This window comes from Jaculus jaculus, chromosome 11 (genome assembly GCF_020740685.1).
Source record: "Jaculus jaculus isolate mJacJac1 chromosome 11, mJacJac1.mat.Y.cur, whole genome shotgun sequence".
Classification (NCBI taxonomy): domain Eukaryota; kingdom Metazoa; phylum Chordata; class Mammalia; order Rodentia; family Dipodidae; genus Jaculus; species Jaculus jaculus.
In genome coordinates this window covers 58455534-58477085 of record NC_059112.1, presented here as the reverse complement: position 1 = coordinate 58477085, position 21552 = coordinate 58455534, and the positions used below count along the sequence as shown (strand labels likewise).

At 40.8% G+C, this 21552-nt stretch overlaps 1 protein-coding gene across 14 annotated transcripts in view; it reads right to left on the bottom strand.

Moving 5' to 3' along the window:
• The window catches only part of Add1 (adducin 1), a 107607-nt gene that overhangs the window by 35649 nt on the left and 50406 nt on the right, over positions 1 to 21552 (bottom strand). For all 14 annotated transcript variants that reach the window (XM_045130275.1, XM_045130276.1, XM_045130277.1 and 11 more), the window contains exon 4: positions 13890 to 14041. In XM_045130275.1, the coding sequence (XP_044986210.1) occupies positions 13890 to 14041 (152 nt within the window). The remainder of the gene's footprint in view (positions 1 to 13889; positions 14042 to 21552) is intronic.

Below are 21552 nucleotides of genomic sequence, written 5' to 3'. Positions count from 1 at the left end.
GTTCAAGTTCCAGCTTTGCTGACAATTGGCTGTGCTGCTTTGGGCACTCTGAGTCCTATTCTCCTCATCCAAAAAGGGGGGGGGAATAAGAGTTCTCACAATAAATACATCCCTGATACTGAAAACTTAAAACAGGGGTAGTCATGAGCCCTAGGGGTGTAAAGTCTGCTGATGATGATGGAAAAATGTATATACTATGCTTATCAATCTGCCCAGTAAGCACTTCTCTTAATATTCATACCCTTATATTAATGCTACTCTCACTTATGGTAGAGAATCTTCTCTTTTCAAATGGCAATGACCTTGGGATGACTCAAAAGGCATCATGATGCTGGAAAGAAGTGACTGGAGTACTGAGTAATATCTCGATCACACCTTTTGAGGCTCAGTGTCTAATGCAGAAGAGGTGGTGGAAAGAATGTAAGAGCCAAAGGAAGGGTAGGACTCCTTACAACATGCTCCCTCCAGACATAAAACGGCCTGAACATCCATGACCTCACAGTGCCTGACAGTACCTACACAAGACCATCGTAAGAAGAGGAAAAGATCATGACATCAAAATAAAAGAGAGACTGATTGAGATGGGGAGAGATATAATGGAGAATGGAATTTCAAAGGGGAAAGTGGGGGGAAGGAAGGTATTACCATGGGATATTTTTTATAATCATGGAAGCTGTTAATAAAAATTGAGAAAGAAAAGAGTTCTCACGGGCTGGAGAGATGGCTTACTGGTTAAGCGCTTGCCTGTGAAGCCTAAGGACCCCGGTTCAGGCTCGGTTCCCCAGGTCCCACGTTAGCCAGATGCACAAAGGGACGCACGCGTCTGGAGTTCGTTTGCAGTGGCTGGAAGCCCTGGCGCGCCCATTCTCTCTCTCTCTCCCTCTATCTGTCTTTCTTCCTGTGTCTGTCACTCTCAAATAAATAAATAAATAAATAAAAAGAGTTCTCACAATAAAGTGCTCAACAAATGACATCTCTCCATTAATGCTATCATGTAGTAGCAAAACATCACCATCTGTAATCCATCTTGATATCCAGTGTCTACAAAGGACTATTGCTCTTTATGTCAAGTTTCTTCAGGGTAACAAATCAGGAGATGATACTGTGCTGGTCTGAATGTGAATCTATGTCCCCCATAACCTGAAGTATTTTTGATTAAGAATGAGCTTGCGCCAGGCGTGGTGGTGCAAACCTTTAATCTCAGCACTCAGGAAGCAGAGGTAGGAGAATCACTGTGAGTTCGAGGCCACCCTGAGACTACATAGTGATTTCCAGGTCAGCCTGGTCTAGAGTGAGACCCTACTTTGAAAAACCAAAATAAATAAATAAATAAATAAAAAGAATGAGCTTGCAACTTGAGTCTCCAGCAACCTGCTAGAAGAGGTTCCACTGGGGTAGATCTTTTAGTCTAGCCCTTATAATGTACATAAAGAGACATTTTGAGCTCTGGCTTTTTGTGTTTGCTGGCAGTTTTGACAGTGTCTCTCTGCTATAAATCTATGGAAATGAGCCAGCTTCTTTTGCCCTGATGGAACTTCCCCTGGATTCTGTAAGCCTGAACTAAACCCTTTCCTCCCATAAGCTGCTTTGGGTCAAATGTTTGTTCCAGCAACAAAAGTAACTACAATAGATACCAAGTTTCTTTCTAAAGGACCTATGAAATGTATGCCCTTGCCTGAAAGATATAACTCTGTGCTTCTATAGCCATCATTTTAAAAAATTCAAACCTGACACCTGAAATGGCATTATACTGTGGTTTTAATTTAAAATTTCCTAGTTACTAAAGCTGGGTATGGTAGCACACGCCAGTAATTCCTGCATTTGGGAGGCTAAAGCAGGAGAACAGCAAGAGCAAGGTCAGCACAGGGTATGAGCAAAGAGATGAGACGAATAAAGGAGGGAGGGCATGAGTGAAGGCAAAAGGAGGGAAAGAGGAGGAAAATAATTAATTTCCTAGTTAGCAATGAGCTGAACAACTTTTCATATGTCTTATAAACATTTTTTTGCTTTGGGTTTTTTGTTGGTTGGTTTTTGGTTTTTCTTGTTTGTTTGTTTTTTTGTTTTTTGAGGCAGGGTCTCACTCTATCCCAGGCTAACCTGGAACATTCTGACCCCAGCCGGCCTTGAACTCACAAGGATACTCATACCTCACAGCTTCCCAAATACTGGTGAGATTATAGCTGTGAACCACGTGTCTGCCTCTTATATTTTTCTCTCTGAAGTTATCTTCCTGTATTTTGTCCATTTTATATTAACATCTCCCATTCTTTTTAAAATTTAATTTAGATATTTTTAGGTATGCTACCACCACACCTGTTTTGTTTTGGTTCTTTTATTTTTTTTTTTTTGCTTTGCTTTTTTTATTTATTTGTTTGAGAGAGAAAGAGGAAGAGAGACAGAGAATAGGTGCACCAGGCCTCCAGTTGCATGTGCCACCTTATGCATCTGGCTTATGTGGGTCTTGGGAAATCGAACCTGGGTCCTTTGGCTTCACAGACAAGTGCCTTAACTGCTAAGCCATCTCTCTAGCCCCAATTTTATTTTTATTATTTATTTATTTGGGGGGGGGGAATGAGTGTGCCAGAGCCTGCAGCCATTGCAAACAAACTCCAGATAAATGTATCACCACCATGTGCGTCTGGTTTATTTGGGTACTGGGGAATTGGATCTGAGTCCATAGGCTTTGCAGGCAAGTGTCTTATCGGCTAAGGCATCTCACCAGCCCTAATATCTCCTATTCTTAATGCTAGTCCTATACTTATTGTAGATATTAAATTTGTTGACTACATATGAGGAAAAGTCCTCTAGAATGCAGCTGTTATTTGAAGTAGAGTCTTACTCTAGCCCAGGCTGAACTGAAATTCACTATGTAGTTCCTGGCTGGCCTCAAACTCATGGCAATCCTACCTCTTCTTCCTGAGTGCTGAGATTAAAGGCATGTACCACCAAGACCACTTTTATTCTGTTATGAATTTTTGTTGTTTTCATCGTGGGTTTTCCCCCTAGCCCAAGCTGACCTAGAACTATATAGCTCCAGGCAATCCTTCTACTGCATCCCAAATGCTGGGATTAATGATGTAAACCACTATGCCCAGCTCTATTAGGATCTCTTATCTTAATTTATTTATGAGAGAGAGAGAGAGAGAGAGGGAGAGAGAGAGAGAGGGAGGGAGAGAATGGGTGTACTAGGGCCTCTAGCCACTGCAAACAAACTCCAGATGCATGCACCACATGTACATCTGGCTTATGTAGGTTCTAGGGAGTCGAACCTGGATCCTTAGGCATCACAGGCAAGCACCTTAGCTGCTAAGCCATCTCATCTCTCCAGGCCCTGTTATGATCTTTTTTTTTTTTTTTCTTTTCCAAGGTAGGGTCTCACTCTAGCCCAGGCTGACCTGGAATTCACCATGTAGTCTCAGGTTGGCTTTGAACTCATGGTGATTGTGGTGGTTTGATTCAGGTGTCCCCCATAAACTTAGGTATTCTGAATGCTAGGTTCCTAGCTGATGGATATTTGGGAATTAATGCCTCCTGGAGGGAGTGTATTGTTGGGGGTGGGCTTATGGGCTTTATAGCCAGTTTCCCCATGCCAGTGTTTGGCACACCCTCCTGTTGCTGTGGTCCATCTTATGTTGGCCAGGGGGTGATGTCCACCTTCTGTTCATGCCATCATTTTCCCCTGATATTGTGGAGCTTCCCCTCGAGCCTGTAAGCCAAAATAAATCTTTTTCCCAGAAGCTGCTCTTGGTCGGGTGATTTCTAACAGCAATGAGAACCAGACTGCAACAGTGATCCTACCTCTGCCTCCTGAGTGCTAGGATTAAAGGTATGCAGCACCATGCCCAGATGTTATAATCTTTTAATTATATGAAATTTATTGTTATTCTTGTTCTTATTAATCTTTTTTAATAAGTGTTTTTGTTTTATTATTTGTTTTTGTTTGTTTTTCTGGGATAGAGTCTCAATATATAGCCCAAGTTGGCCTGCAACTCACTTTATAACACAGTATGGCCTCAAACTCATGATCCTTTTGCCTGTGCCTTCTGAGTTGCTGGTATAACTCATGTGTGCCACCTCAGCCACATGCTTTTTGTGTCTTAAGGCATCCATCTTTCTTTAGGTCAGAGAGTAAAGGTTAGTGATTTTTCATCTCTGTTGGTCCTCAAATATTTAAAGTAGTACCTCCTGAATTAATTAAAATTGTTTTGTATATTAATATACAGCCAATATCCAAAACTTTTTTCAATTGAGATTTTTTAAATTGTGTTTTTTATTTACTTTATTTGAGAAAGAGAAAAAAAAGAGATAGACGCAAACAGAGAGAGAAAGAGAATTGGCATAACAGGGTCTTCAATAACTGCAAATGAACTCCAAATACATGTGCCACCTTGTGCATCTGGCTTACATGGGTCCTGGGGAATTGAATCTGCATCCTTTGGCATTGCAGGCAAGTGCCTTAAGTGCTAAGCCATCTCTCCAGCCCCAATTGTATTTTTCAACCCATGCCTCAGAATCAATGACTGCCTAGTCCCTCCTACATCTGCTCATTTGCAGTGCCCACTCCTCTGTGTATATGATTTAAATGCATGGCAATCTGGTTCTGGGCTCTTTATTCTGTCCCATGGTCTATTTGTCTCTTCCTTTTCCCAAAGCACATGGTATTAGTTACAGTCCTTTTGCATCAATTTCCATCTGGTAGGAAAAATTCTTCTGATTAGTTGTACTTAATGAATGTCTAAGCTATTCTTGGGCCTTTTGTTCTTCTATATAAAGTCTGGAAGTACAGCCCAGGTGTGGTAGAACACATCTTTAATCCCACCACTTGGGAGAAGGAGGCAGGATCAGTTCAAGGCCATTCAAAACTACATAGCAAGTTCCAGGCCATTGTGAGGGGGGAGTTGTGGGGGGGTTATGGGGTGTGTGTGTGTGTGTGTGTGTGTGTGTGTGTGTCAATCACCCTGACGGCACATGTCTTTAATCCTAGTACTCACGAGGCTGAGGAAGGGCTGGAGAGATGGCTTCGCATTTAAGGCATTTGCCTGCAAAGCCAAAGGGCCCAGGTTTGGGTGGGTGGGTGGGTGGGTGGGTGGGTGTGTGTGTGTGTCAATCACCCTGACGGCACATGTCTTTAATCCTAGTACTCACGAGGCTGAGGAAGGGCTGGAGAGATGGCTTAGCATTTAAGGCATTTGCTTGCAAAGCCAAAGGGCCCAGGTTTGATTCCCCAAGACCCACGTTAGCCAGATTTACAAGGGGGCGCACATGTCTAGAGTTCATTTGCAGTGGCTGGAAGCCCTGGCACGCCCATTCATTCTCCCTGTCTCTCTCTCTCTCCCTCTTTCTCTGTCAAATAAATAAATAAATAAATTTTTAAAAAGAGACTGAGGTAGGAGGACCTCAGTGAGTTTGAAGCTGGCCTGAGGCTACAGAGTTCATTTCTAGGTTAGCCTGGGCTACAGTGAGACTCTACTTCTAAAAAAAAGAATCAAATAATCCTGAAAAAAAAAACAGAATTGCTGTCAGTCAGGGTCCACAACAATTAAAACATTATATAGCTATTTTAATATTTTATATTTATTTATCTGACAGAGAAAGAGGGGGAAGAGAGAAGGGGAGAATGGGTACGTGGGCATGCCAGGGCCTCCAGCCACTGCAAATGAACTCTAGATGTTTGCGCCCCCCTGTGCATCTGGCTAACATAGGTCCTGAGGAATTGGACCTGCGTCCTTTGGCTTACCGCTAAGCCATCCCTTCAGCCCTATATAGCTATTTTAATTCATACAGCTGTAAATCAAACACAATTCATATTTTCTCATTTCTTTTTTTTAATGTTATCTCTCTTAATATTTATTTATTTAATTTATTTGTGAGAGAAAGGAAGTGGCAGTGCCAGGGCCTCTAGCTAAGCAAAGAAACTCCAGACAGGTGCATCACCTTGTGCATCTGGCTTACATGGGAACTGTGGAACTGAACATGGACCCTTGGGCTTCATAGGCAAGTTTAACCACTAAGCCATCTCTCCAGTCCATAGTTTCTCATTTCTAATAACGTGTTTCAGAATTTTCCATGGTACTTTAACTTTTCTCCAAATTGATGTTGAATAACTAGGCTATTTTTTACTTATTGCTGGAGATTCAGGTTCTTTTTTTTTTTTTTTTTTTTTTTAAATTTTTGAGAGAGACAGACACAGAGAGAAAGACAGATAGAGGGAGAGAGAGAGAATGGGCGCGCCAGGGCTTCCAGCCTCTGCAAACGAACTCCAGACGCGTGCGCCCCCTTGTGCATCTGGCTAACGTGGGACCTGGGGAACCGAGCCTCGAACCAGGGTCCTTAGGCTTCACAGGCAAGCGCTTAACCGCTAAGCCATCTCTCCAGCCCGAGATTCAGCTTCTTAAATATTTTTATGATTATAAGTAAATGCTAAAATTACTATAACAATAAATGTTTTGGTCTTTATTACCTGAAAATACACTTCCAACTGAAAGCTTAATGATTCTACATTTTTTTTTCCTTCATTTTTCCAAGTAGAGTCTGGCTCTAGCCCAGGCTGACCTGGAGTTCACTATGTAGTCTCAAATGGCCTCAAACCATGGCAATCCACCCACCTCTGCCTCCTAAGTGCTGGGATTAAAGGCATGCGCCACCATGCCCAATAGATCTACATTTTTTAAAGTATTTTTCCTTATTTGAGAGAGAGAGAGAGACAGAGACAGACAGACAGACAGAGAGAAAGACAGTGAGTAGGAACCTCCAGGCATATGCATCATTGTGCATCTGGCTTTACGTGGGCACTGGGGAATTGAACCTGGACCCTCAGACTTTGAAATACCTTTAATCACTGAGCCATTTCCCAGATCTACATATTTTAATACAAAAACCTTAAAATATACAATTCTCTGAGTCTGAAGTAAAAGGGAGAACATCAGACCATTACCTTAAAGTTTAGCATTCCTCGGAGTCTAAGAAGGAGCTGAACCAATCACCTTCCAGGTTTTATAGGTGCTAAGTCTTAACAGCCAAACAAAAAGGTCTAGCCAACAGCTAAAAATCACCAAGAAAAGAAGCCCAGCCCACCACTGCAGTTGAGCCACCCTGGTTGGTCGCTCCTTCCCTCCAAAGCTTCTCTAATCTTAAGGATCTAATTCAAACTATCCTTTCCAATCCTTTAACACATGTTAGCACTTATAAATCTCCTCAGTAGAAAATCCCTATGACCCTTTCACAGAAAGGGCAGAATGACCTATTAACACTTATTTTTGCACCAATATATACTGTTAATATTTATTTATTCTCTATTAAGTATATGATAATATATATGTAGTAAAACAAATGGATGCCATAACTACTAAAAACAAAAGGCCCCAACATTTAAAAATAAAACAACACTTTTCTTCCTTGACAGACTGCCTGGCTCTATGGCTAGGGAGATGACTCAGTGAGTAAAGCACTTGCTGCTCATGTCTGAGTGCCCAATATACATCCTCAAACCCCAGGAACCATGGTAGGCTTCTTTAATTTCAGCACACTGACAGAAAGGTGGGAGACAGAGACAGAGAATTTCCCAGCACTCAGGGAGCACAGCAAAAAGAACATAAGTAGAGTGAGAGTAAGAGAAACCCTGCCTCAAATGAGGTCAAAAAGTAAGGACGGACTTGAAAATTGGCCTCTGACCTCCACACATGGACCACAGTACAAGCTCCCTCATTTACACATGCAAGCAAATAAATAAATATCATGGAAATTAAACCCCCACACTGGAACAAGCTTAAAAAACAAACAAAAAGAAGGCCAGGTGTGGCAGCACACGCCTTTATACCAGCACTCAGAAGTTGGAGGATCACCAAGAATATGAAGCTACTCTGGCACTACAGTGAGTTCCAGGTCAGCCTGGGGTAGAGATCCTATCTCACCCACCCCCCAAAAGGAAAAAAGCAGTACAAAGAAAACAGAAGATCCTCTACAAAGAATGAAGTAAGAAATCTAGACTTTTAGGAATGTAAGAAGGCAGAAGGCAATGGAATTTCAATTCAAACAGAAAAGTAAGAGATATCAGACTGAATGATACATCTAAGAATACTGCAGATAATTAGATAACCCAAGCATCAAATTAATCCAAGATGCAAAAAATCCCTACATTATGAGAAACACACACACAAAAAAAACAAGACAAAATAAATCAATCAGAGATTATAAATCCATCAGACATGACCTCCACTAAGACTGATTTAGAGGAAAGGCCTGAGAAAGGTTTCAGAAGAATGATTATAAATATGCTCAAAGAAATTAAAGAGAAAGCCAAGAAATCAAAGAAGACACAGGAAATCAATTTCATAAAATAAGGAGTTCAATACAAGATATGAACAAGAAAATAGAAATAATAAAGAAAAACAGTCATAAATACTAGCAATGAAAAACACAGTAAGTCAACTAAAAAACTCTGTAGAAAGTCTCACCAGTAGAATGGATGAAGGAGAGAACAGCATATCTAAACTAGAAGACCAGGTAGCAGATCTAATACATTCCAACAAAGAGAGAGACAAGATAATAGGAAGGCATGAATGGGAATTTCAAGATATTCAGGACACTATGAAAAGATCAAACATAAGAATTCAGGGTATAGTAGAAGGAGAAGAATTTCAATCCAAAGGCATAGTAGGCATTTTAAACAAAATCATATTAGAAAATTTCCCCCAAATTGGGAAAGAGATTCCAATGAAGATACAGGAAGCTTTTAGAACACCAAACAGACAAAACCTGGAAAGAATCTCTCCTTGCCATATTATATTTAAACTACCAAACGCAAAAACCAAAGAAAATATATTGAAAGCAGTTAGAGAGAAAAAGCAAGTCACTTATAAAGGCAAGCCCATCAAGATCACACCAAATTACTCAAACACAAACTTAAGCCAGAAGGGCTTGGAATGATGTATTCCATGTTCTGAAAGACAACTGTCAACAAAGAATATTTTATCAGCAAAGTTATCCATCCAAATTGATGGAAAAATAAGGACATTTCACAACAAAAACAGGCTAAAGGAATACATAACAACTAAGCCAGCTCTACAGAAAATGCTTGAAGGGATCCTCCATGCTGAAGAGAAAGGAAAGCATATATATGAGGAAACAGGGAAAAATGAATCCTATAAGAGTGTACAGGGAAAAAAGGAAGCACTACAAAACAAGAAGAATGGCGAGTACAAACACATACCTTTCAATAATAACTCTTAGTATCAATGGCCTCCATGTCCCAACCAAAAGACAAAGGTTTACAGATTGGATTAAAAGATAGGATCCTTCTGTTTGTTGCCTCCAAGAAACTCATCTTTCTATAAAAGACAGACACTATCTTAGAGTGAATGGATGCAAAACCGTATTCTAAGTAAATGGGCCTAGGAAACAAGCAGGTGTTGCTATCCTAATACATGATAAGATAGACTTCAAACCAGTGTCAGTAAGGAAAAATAAAGAAGGTCACTTTATATTGATTAAAGGGAAAATTCAACAGGAAGACATTATAAATCTAAATATCTTTGCACCTAACACGGGTGCTCCCAATTTCATCAAACAAACACTATTTGACTTAATGTTACAGATAACACCAAGCATAATTATAGTGGGTGACTTCAACAGCCTACTCTCATCTACTGACAGATCATCCTGACAAAAAATAAACAGAGACACATCTGGATTAAATGAGGTCATAGAACAAATGGACCTAACAGATATCTACAGAACATACCATCCAAATGCTACAGAATATACATTTTTTGCAGCATCACATGGAACATTCTCTAAAATAGACCATATACCATAGACACATAGATTATATACATATACATAGACCATAGAAACAATGCAAACCTTAACAAATATAGGTGAATTGAAATAATTCCTTGCACTCTATCAGGTCACAATAGGACTAAATTACAAATCAGCAACAAGGAAAACTACAGAACATATACAAAATCATGGAGACTAAACAGTACACTACTGAATAATGATTAGGTCGTTGAAGAAACCAAACAGAAAATAAAACATTCATAGAATCAAATAATGATGAAAACACAATATACCACATCTTTTAGGACACAATGAAGGCAGTCTTAAGAGGAAAATTTATAGCTTTAAATTCCTATGTTAAGAAATTAGAAGCCAGATGTGGTGGTGCATGTCTTTAAACTCAGGAAGCGGAGATAGGAGGATCACCATGAGTTCAAGAACAGCCTGAGACTACATAGTGAATTCCAGGACAGCCTGGGCAAGAGTGAGATATTATCTTGAAAAAAAAAAATTAGAAGGTCACAAGTAAACAACTTAATGTTTCACCTTAAGGCCTTGGAAAAAGAAGAACAAGGCAAATCAAAACTAAGGAGATAGGAAGAAACAATAATGATTAGGGCAGAAATTACTGAAATAGAAACAACAACAACAAAAGAATCAATTAAATAAAAAGTTGGTTCTTTGAAAGGATAAACAAGATTGATAAATCCTTAGCAAATCTGACCAAAAGAAAAAGAGAAGAGACACAAATTCATAAAATTAGAGATGAAAAATATACCACTGCAACAGATACCAAAGAAATTCAGAAAATCTTAAGGACATACTTTAAGAACATATATGCCACTAAGTTTGAAAATCTGAAAGAAATGAATGATTTCCTGGATTTATATGATTTATCAAAATTAAATCAAGATGAGATAAACCATTTAAATAGACCTATAACAAGTACAGAGATCCAGGCAGTTATTAAAAAAAAAAAAAAAAACCTCTCTTGGAGCTGAAGGGATGGCTTAGTGGTTAAGGTGTTTGCCTGACAAGCCAAAGCTAAAGGACCCAGGTTCAATTCCCTAGGATCCACGTTAGTTAGATGCACACAATGGGGTGTACATATCTCGTGCTTGTTTGTAGTGGCTGGAGGCCCTCAAGCGCCCATTCATTCATTCTCTCTCTCTCTCTCTCTCTCTCTCTCTCTTTCTCTCTCTCTCCCTCTTTCTCTGTCAAATAAATAAATAAACTTAAATATTAAAAAAATTTTTTTTTGTTTATTTGTATTTATCTGAGAGTGACAGGCATAGAGAGAAAGAGGCAGACAGAGAGAGAGAGGGAGAATGGGCGCGCCAGGGCCTCCAGCCACTGCAAACGAACTCCACATGCGTGCACCCCCTTGTGCATCTGGCTAACGTGGGTCCTGGGGAATTGAGCCTCGAACTGGGGTCCTTAGGTTCACAGGCAAGCACTTAACCACTAAGCCATCTCTCCAGCCCATTTTTTTAAAAATTATACATAAAAAGAAAACTACAAGACAGCTACAAATGTCAGTAAGGGTTCCCATTTTTTGTGACATGATGAGACAAATGTTCAGAGAAGGAAAGCAGTATTGCTATTTCTTGAGAATTGTGTTTTTGTCGGGGGGTGGTGGCATTGTTATTGTTTTATCTTTTTTAATTTAAAAAAAAAATTTTTTTTTCCAAGGTAGGGTCTCACTGTAGCCCAGGCTGACCTGGAATTCACTATGGAGTCTCAGTGTGGCCTCGAATTCACGGCAATCCCCCCACCTCTGCCTCCCGAGTGCTGGGATTAAAGGCGTGCGCCACCACGCCCGGCTAAAATTTATTTATTTGAGAGAGAAAGAGAGAGAGAGAGAATGGGCACACCAGGGCCTCTAACCACTGCAAACAAACTCTAGACACACGAGCCACCTTGTGCAGCTATCTGGCTTATGTGGGTACTAGGGAACTGATCCTTGATCCTTGGGCTTCACAGGCAAGCATCTCAAATGCTAAGCCATCTCTCCAGCCCCTTTACTTTATCTTGATACAGGGGCTCATAGAGCCCAAGTTGGCCTTGAAACACAGTCAAGTGTGTCCTTAAACTTCAGATTTTCCTTTTTCTACCTCCAAAATGCAAGGATTACAGGTGTGTGTCATCACACCTAGTTTTTTGTTCATTTTATTTATTTATTTATTTGAGAGCGACAGACACAGAGAGAAAGACAGATAGAGGGAGAGAGAGAGAATGGGCGCGCCAGGGCTTCCAGCCTCTGCAAACGAACTCCAGACGCGTGCGCCCCCTTGTGCATCTGGCTAACGTGGGACCTGGGGAACCAAGCCTCGAACCGGGGTCCTTAGGCTTCACAGGCGAGTGCTTAACCGCTAAGCAGTCTCTCCAGCCCCACACCTAGTTTTATTATGTGCTAGGCTTCATGCATGCTAAGCAAGTACTCAATTCAGCTATATTCTCAGAACAGTTTCTAGGGGGGTATTTTCTGGTGGTGCTGGGGATTTGAGCCTACAGCTTTCTTCAAGCTAGGCAAATGTTTTAACACTTGTATATTCCCTAGCCCTCCCCTCCCCCTTCTTTAATACTGAATCTTGCTAAGTTGCCCAAGCTATCTTGGACCTTTAAAAAAAAAATTTATTAAAAAAAAAGAAAAAAATATTTTTATTTATTTTCAAGGAAAAAGAGAGGGGAAAATGAAGGGAAGGAGGGGGTAGGGGGAAGGGAATATGAGAATGAGCCTCTAGCTGCTACAAATGAACTCCAAATGAATGTGCCACTTTGTGCATGTGGTTTATGTGGGTACTGGGGGATCAAATCCAGGTCATTAGGCTTTGCAGGCCAAGTGCCTTAGCCACTGAGCCAACTCTCCAGCCATGAATTGTCTTTCTCTTTTTCTTTTTTTCTTTAATTTATTTATTTGGAAGGGGGACAGGAGGAAGGGGTTGAAAATAATTGAATGGGCACACCAGGACTACTTATGCCACTTTGTGCATTTGGCTTTACATGAGAGGTTGCAATTGAACCCTGATCAACAGACTTTATAAGCAAGCTCCATCTCCCCCAGCCCTGGATTTGAACTTTCAAGCCTTTTGCCTCAGCTTCCTGAACAACAAGAATTTCAAGACATGTCCCACCACACTCAGCAGAGAGTTCTGATATCACATAGGTTTAAATATTGGTGAGTTTATAAGAGAGAAATTCTGTGGCTTCTAGGCAATGTTGGGTCCATTTGAGAATGGAGTTTAAGTCTCTGGAGAAAACCAATGGGTTTTGTGGAAGGCTTTCTGCAACAGGGTCCAGCTGCTTAAGTACAGAAAGGCAGAGCTCAGGACAAGCAGAGAATTCTATTGATATGGTAAACCAAGAAAGTAAGCTGGACAAAAGAGAAGAGTATATAATGAGCTGATGAGTTAGAAGGTAGATGGAACCACATTCACTGATACAACCCTACTGAGAATAACGCATAGAACAGAAAAAGCAGGTAACTGGTGATAGTTATAAAAATAACTGAAGCCTGGAGTGGTGGCAGCACTAGGGAGACAGAAGTAGGAGGGAGGACTGCCAAAAGTTCGAGGCCACCCTGAGACTACATAGTGAATTCCAGGTCAGCCTGGGCCAGTGAGACCCTACCTCAAAAAACCAAAGTAAGTAAATAAAACAAAACAAAATTAAATTAAATTAAAAATAACTGAACAAAAGACAGGTCCTAATAATGCTTAAAAACGGGACAAACTGGGGTAGTGAAAGAAGTGTTAAGAGATAAAAGGCTTTGGTCAGAATTGGGAGGAAAATATCTTTAGTCTGACATTTGTAAGAAACCAACAATTTTATGAATTGCCTATAATTTAGTAAATGCTCATTTATTAGGTTAGCATATAAGAAAATGGTTTTAAAGAACTATTCTTCTCTATAGGTTGATAAACAAAGGCAAACAAACTACTCTTTTCATAACTTTTAACCCAAACTTGTCAATTCTCAGATCCTTATGTTCTGTAGTAAAGAATCTAAAGGGAATATATTTATATAGCTGTGTCTACTTCTATCCTTAATGACAATGCCAAGCATGTACTATACCACTTAACACTGTTACAACTCTGTGTAGTACTCACTGTGATATGATTGTAGATGAGCTGAGACCACCCAAAGAGATCTGCTAGTCTATAAAATGCTGCCAATTTACACCGCAATAATTTCTCCCCTTTGTCATATGCAATAGAATCAGAGCCTCTGAGGTCATTCACAGGAGTCACCATACCAAGACCTAAAATAAAGGAAAACAAAACACAAATATTAATATTTCTTGTCATATATAAATCAAATAATCATGGGTCTACTAATCGTCCATAGAAAATCATAAAAATCTTAAAAATGTCAAAAACAGAAATACCATGCTTTCCAGCATTATTATTTTTTAAGTTTTTTATTTTATGTATTTGAAAGCAGAGAGAGACAAACAGAGAGAATGGGTGTGCAAGAACCTCTAACCACTAGAAATGAACTCCAGATGCATGTGTTAACTTTTTTATTTATTTATTTATTTACTGGGGGGGGGGGGAGAATGGGCACACCAGGGCCTCCAGCCACTGCAAACAAACTCCAGACATATGCACCCATTGTGCATCTGGCTTATGTGGGTCCTGGGGAATTGAACCAGGGTCCTTTGGCTTTGTAGGCAAATGCCTTAACCGCTAAGCCATCTCTCCAGCTCCTTTTTTTTATTTTTATAAATTTTATTTATTTGGGGGGAGAAAAAAAAAGGCAGATGAGAAAGAGTATGGGCATGCCAGGGCCTCTAGCCTCTGTAAGGAAAGTCCAGACACATGCACCACCTTATACAACTGGCTTACGTGGGTCCTAGGGAATTGAACCTGGGTACTTGGGCTTTGCAGGCGAGCACCATAACCACTATTTCATCTCTCCAGCCCTGCACATGCTATTTTGTGCATCTGGCTTTATGTGGGTACTGGGGAAATTGAACCTGGGTCATTAGGTTTTGCAGGCAAGCCCCTTCTAGCATTAATATTTAACTTAGAAATAAATCACAAAAACACAAGCCAGGAGTGGTGGCACATGCCTTTAATCCCAGCACTCGGAAGGCAAAGGTAGGAGGAACGCTATGAGTTCGAAGCCACCCTGAGACTACAGAGTGAATTCCAAGTCAGCCTGGGCTAGAGTGAGACCCTACATCAAAAAAAAAAAAAAAAAAAAGAAAAGAAAAAGAAAGAAAGAAAGAAAAAAAGAAAGAAAGAAAGAGAAAAAATCAACTATGTGGGATGCAGTAAAACATACTTTGAAGGAAATTTATAGATATCCTGAATGACCCTAGTTTTCCTTAAGGTGAATTTGTACTTAAAAACATTTCTGCAAAGAAAACCCAAATGATACTGTGATTCCATCAAACATTCAAGGAAGGAGAAATACCAACTCTTCCAAAACACTTTAAAAAATTTTTTTTTAGGGCTGGAGAGATGGCTTAGCAGTTAAGCGCTTGCCTGTGAAGCCTAAGGACCCCGGTTCGAGGCTCGGTTCCCCAGGTCCCACGTTAGCCAGATGCACAAGGGGGCGCACGCGTCTGGAGTTCGTTTGCAGAGGCTGGAAGCCCTGGCGCGCCCATTCTCTCTCTCTCCCTCTATCTGTCTTTCTCTCTGTGTCTGTCGCTCTCAAATAAATAAATAAAAATTTAAAAAATTTTTTTTTAATTTATTTGCAAGCAGAGAAATACAGATAGAGACAGAGTATGAGTGTGTCAGAGGCTCTAGCCAGTAAAGAAACTCCAGCCCCATGTATCACTTTGTACATCTGGCTTACATGGGTACTGGGGAATTAAACCCAGGTCCTTAGGCTCTGAAGGCAAGCACCTTAACCACTGAGCAATTTCCTCAGTTCCCAAAACACTTTTGAACTTATTCTGTATGGTTAACATCACCTTATACCAAAACCACACAAAGACATTACAAGACACCATCAAAGAAAGAAAGAAAAAAAAAAAAAAAACAGACCAATGTTGGCTCTGGACATAGGCTTTTAAGTACTTAATGAAAATTTGCAAAATAATACAGTAATACGCATATTTATTTTAAAAATCATGACTAAAATCTGGGGAAGATGGCCCAGTAGTTAAAGGTGTTTGGTTGCAAAGCCTGTTAAACTGAGTTTGATTCCTCAAGACTCATGTAAAGCCATCCAGGTGCAAAGTGGTCCATGCATCTGTGATCCCAATTTGTCAAGGACAATGTATTGTGTGAAACTTTCCCTTGGGTAGATGCGAGCACATGTCTATTCACCCCAGATGGGACACAGATGGAAGACTAAAGTACAATCACACCAAAACCAGTCTTGGTGAACTAGTGAGTTTAATAGGGTTATTTACAGAGCAGGGTGGGAGTTATAAGAACACAGAGCCTCCAAAGCAGCCATATCACTGAGAAGTCTCATCTCAGAACAGATGACAAGCTCCCCATGGTCACTTGGATCTCATGTTGGGATTACCCCCAGCAAATGCACTTTCCTCTGCTTTAGGGTAAGGGCTAACTTTCAGAGCACAAAGATCTCAAGGCAGATGTATTATTGAAAAGTCCCATCCCAACATGGATGATGACCACCCCTGAGGTGCTTAGAGGAGGTTTCTGTCTCTGGATCCTTTATCCTCTATCTCACATTGAGGATCCTGCATCACTGTATACAGTTGGCACAAGGAGGACTTGAAATCAGGTAGAGGTCTGACAACCTTCCCCAGGCCCTTCCTTCTATGGGGAAATGTCAACAGGCCTAATCTTTGGGGAGTCTCTTGTCACCTGTCCTAGCTGCTTTTGACAAAGCTGGCAATAGCTGTTTACTGCTTTCAATTCGGGGGAATATATACCGATGGCACAATGGGAGGTGGAGCCAGGAGAATCCAAAGCTCAAGGGACTGATAGACTGGTGTTTGTTTTTTGTTTTGTTTTGTTTTGGGTTTGGTTTTTCAAGGTAGGTTGTCACTCTAGCTTAGCTGACCTGGAATTCACTCTGTAGTCTCAAGGTGGCTTCAAACTCATGGCAATCCTCCTACCTCTTCCTCTCAAGTGCTGGGATAAAAGCATGCATCACCATGCCCGGCTTTTTTTAATGAGAGGGTAGGGGAGGTGGAAGAATTGGAACACCAGGTCATTTAGCCACTGCAATCGAACTCCAGGCACATGCACCACCTTGTATATCTGGCTTATGTGGGTTCTGAGGAGTCGAAACTGAGTCCTTAGGTTGCACAGGCAAGTGCCTTAATTGCTAAGGCATCTCTCCATCCCCAAGACTGGTGTTCTTTTATTTATTTATTTGTGATTTTTTTTTTTTTTGAGAGGGGCGGGGAGAGGCAGATAGAGAAAGAATGGGTGCACCAGGGCCTTGAGCCACTGCAAACAAACTCCAGAGGCAAGCCACCTTGTGCATCCAGTTTTATTATGGGGGAACTAAACCTAGGTCCTTTAGCTTTGCAGGCAAGCGCCTTAACCACTAAGCTATCTCTCCAGCTCCAAGACTGGTGTTCTTTTTAAACAGCAAGAGACCCTTTCTCAAAGAAGGTAGAAGCAGCACAAACACCTCAAGGCTGTCCTCTAACCTCCATACACATGCTGTGGCACACACATGCACATACATAAAATGTGTATACACACACAAATAAATAAGACGTTTTTGAGGCAGGGTCTCTCAAACTCACAGTGAACCTCCTACCTCAGACTCGCAAGTGCTGGGAAGAGGGTGCCACTACACCTGGCTAAGGTCTACTGGCCTCATAAATTAAAAAAAATTAATGGCAAATAATCCAGTAATATGTGTATTTAAAAAAATCACTATCAGCGGCTGAGGAGATGGCTCAGCAGTTTAAGGTATCTCTTGCAAAGCCTATCAGCCCATGTTCAATTCTTCAGCCAAAAGCCAGACAGACATTCATTTGTAAGTGGCAAGAGACCCTGGCACACCCATACACACACACATAATAAATTGCTTTAAAAATCATGTCCAGGTGCCTGAGGGAGATGATGGCTCAATGAGTAAAGTGCTTGCCTTACAAACATGAAGACCATGGGCTGACGAGATGGCTTAGCAGTTAAGAGGATTGCCTACAAAGCCAAAGGACCCAGGTTTGATTCCCCAGGTCCCACATAAGCCAGATGCACAAGGCAGCACATGCATCTGGAATTTGTTTGCAGTGGCTAGAGGCCCTGGTGTGCCCATCCACTCCCCCTCTCCCTCTGTCTCTCAAATAAATAAATAAAAGTAAAATATAATCATGAAGACCTGAGTTCAAGTCCCCAGAACACCGGTAAAATGCTGGGTGCAGTGGTACATGCCTATAATTCCAGCAGGGAGACATAAACAGGGAATCCCTGGGGCTCACTGGCTAGCTAGACTACCCAAATTGGTAAACTGTAGGTTCAATGAGAGACTCTATGTCAAAAAATAAGGTGGGAGCTGGAGTGGTGGCACATGCCTTTAATCCCAGTACTTGGGAGGAAGAGTTAGGAGGATCACCATGATTTTGAGGCCACCCTGAGACTACATAGTGAATTTCAGTGAACATTGGTTAAGCACTCAAAAACCAACCAAGGCAAGGCGTGGTGCCACATGCCTTTAATCCCAGCATTTGGGAGGCAGAGGTAGGAGAATCACCAAAACCAATGAAATTTACTGTATCAAACTAAGGAAAAAAAATATGTGATTATTTAAATAGCTGCACAAGAATCATGTACCAAAACTCAACACTATTCAGGATAAAAGCACTCAGTAAATTAGAAATAAGAGGGAAACCAGGTGTGGTGGCGCACACCTTTAATCCCAGTACTTGGGAGGCAGAGGTAGGAGTATCACCGTTTGTTCAAGGACAGCCTGAGTCTACATAGTGAATTCCAGGTCAGCCTGATCTACAGCGGGACCCTATTTTGTAAAACCAAAAAGAAAGGAAAAAAAAAAAAAGAGGGCACAATCTCAATTAGTTATAGAATAACTACCCCCCAAAAATCCAACATTGTAAGATTGAATATTTGCTGCATAAGACTGAGAAAAATTAAGGACATATACTTTTGCACTTGTATTGAATACTATACTGTGGTTTCTAGACAATGCACTATGACAGGAGAAAAGACAAAAAGAACAAAAGAATCTTTCTGGACTGGATAGTTGGATCAGTGGTTACAGCCTGGATTTGATTCCCCAGTACCCACATAAGCCAGATGCACAAAGTAGAATGTGCATCTTGAATTTGTTTGCAGTGGCAGGAAACCCTGGTACACCCATACTCTCTCTTTCTCTCTCCCCATCTGTGTCCTTCTGCTTTTCTTTCTAACCCACCCAATAAATGAATGAATAAATAAATATTTGCTAAAAAGAAGTCTTTCCATCTTGTCTTTTCCTTTCTTTCTTTCTTTCTTTCCTTCTTTTTTTTTTTTACTTATTTTAGTGTAGCATTACTAAAAGTTTCTCTTGTCTTTGATTAGGAGGACAATATGCAAATGAAATGAGTTCTTTTATTGAATGCCATATGTCACTGAATCTGTTAAGAATTAAAGTGAGAGCTAGAAGGATGGCTCAGCGGTTAAGGCGTTATTCTGCAAAGCCAAAGGACCCAGGCTCAATTCTCCAGGACCCACATAAGCCAGATACACAAGGTGACACATGCGTCTTGAGTTTGTTTGTAATGGCTAGAGGCCCTGGCGTGCCCATTCTCTCTCTCTCTCTCTCTCTGTGTGTGTGTGTGTGTGTATGTGTGTGTGTGTGTCTAATACATGAATAAAAATAAATTTAAAAATTAAAAAAAATATTTCATGTGAAGCTGGGTGTGGTGGTGCGTGCCTTTAATCCCAGTATTCAGGAGGCAGGAGGATTGCTGTGAGTTCGAGGCCACTAGGGACTACAAAGTGAGTTCCAGGTCACCCTGGGCTAGGATGAGACCCTACCTCAAAAGGGGTTGGGGGGCTTGAGAGATGGCTTAGCAGTTACAGCGCTTGCTGGCAAAGCCAAAGGACCTAGGTTCAATTCCCCAGGACCCACATAAGCCAGAGAGATAAAGTGGTACATGTGTCTGGAGTTCATTTGTAGCAGCTGAAAGCCCTGGCATGCCCATACTCTCTCTCTCCTCTGCCTCTTTCCCCCCCCCCCTCAAATTAATTAATTTTGAAAATCCATATGAAGAAAATTTACAATATGTTCATATACTAAAGTTCTCAAGAAATTTAAAAAAAAAAAAGAAAGAAACCATAGCCAGGTGTGGTGGCACACACCTTTAATCCCAGCACTCAGGAGGCAAAGGTAGGAGGATCACTGTGAGTTCAAGGCCACCCTGAGACTAAATAGTGAATTCCAGGTCAGCCTGGGCTTGAACAATGCCCTACCTCAGGGGAAAAAAAGAAAAGAAAGAATTCATGTGAAAACATGAAGGCCATACTAGCAGCTATTAGATTTCATAGTAGTAAAAAATAATTCTTAATACTCTGTACATATTAATAATATATGGCTATCTGGTTACTGTCAATCAACTTGTAAGCACACCATAGAACAGAAAAGTAAATGGCAAATGCCAGATGATCTAATGAAAACCAATACGCTATGTCAATCAATCAGATCTGACCACACAACCAGGCTCGTCACAGACTAACCCAGGACAAATGCATGGTATAGGTCAGATTAACTGATGCTCAAATGTCCCTGGGCTCTATCTTATAATATTTTTGTTGTATGTATTTGACTTTTGGTTTCTTCAGACAGGGTCGGGTCTTGCTATGTAGCCCTGGCTGGACTGGAACATAAGGTATGTACACCAAATTAGCCTCCAACTTGCTACCATCCTCTTGCCCTTCTGAGTGCACAGACTATAGCCATGCACAACTATGCCCAACTTACCTTGTAATGTTAATGCTGACAAAATCAACAGCCATATAGTTACATTCCACATTGCATGGCTGGCTATTCTTTGCTCATGTTTACTCAGTAACATTTTTACTCTGAATTTCTTTTGGAATTTCTGTTTCTCATTCTTCGTAAGCAACAGTGAAGATATAAAATATTCTTGGTGACTAATGTTGATCTGAATGAAATGAATTCATCCAAACTTGATATGCTACACCATAAACATTTCTGATTGTTTTCTCTAAAAATGTCCAAAAAGGGGCTGGAGAGATGGCCTAGCAGTTAAGTGCTTGCTTGTGAAGCCTAAGGACCCCGGTTCAAGACTCAGTTCCCCAGGACCCACATAAGCCAGATGCACAAGGTAGTGCACGTATCTGGAGTTTGTTTGCAGTGGCTAGAGTCCCTGGCATACCCATCTCTCTCTCTGTCACTTTCTCTCTGTTGCTCTCAAATAAATAAAATAAATATAAACAAAAAATTGGCCAGGCATGGTGGCGAACACCTTTAATCCCAACACTCGGGAGGCAGAGGTAGGAGGATCGCCGTGAGTTCAAGGCCACCCTGAGACTACAGAGTTAATTCCAGGTCAGCCTGGACCAGAGTGAGACCCTACCTCGAAAAACCAAAAAAACAAAAAACAAAACCAAAAAATAATTTTTTAAAGGTCCAAAAGCCACATAAAAAATCATTTCCCTTGGAAATGCCAATCTCACTGACTTATAGGCAAGACATTCTCTATATTAAAGACACCTTCAGGTTTATAGCCCAGCCTTTACCAATACATTAATTTTAATATACTCAACACCATGTTTGCACAGTTGCATACTCATGTAGCTCACATGAGAAAGTTTCTGGATTTTATGTGGAAAATTACACAGCACATATAAAAGTGATGAA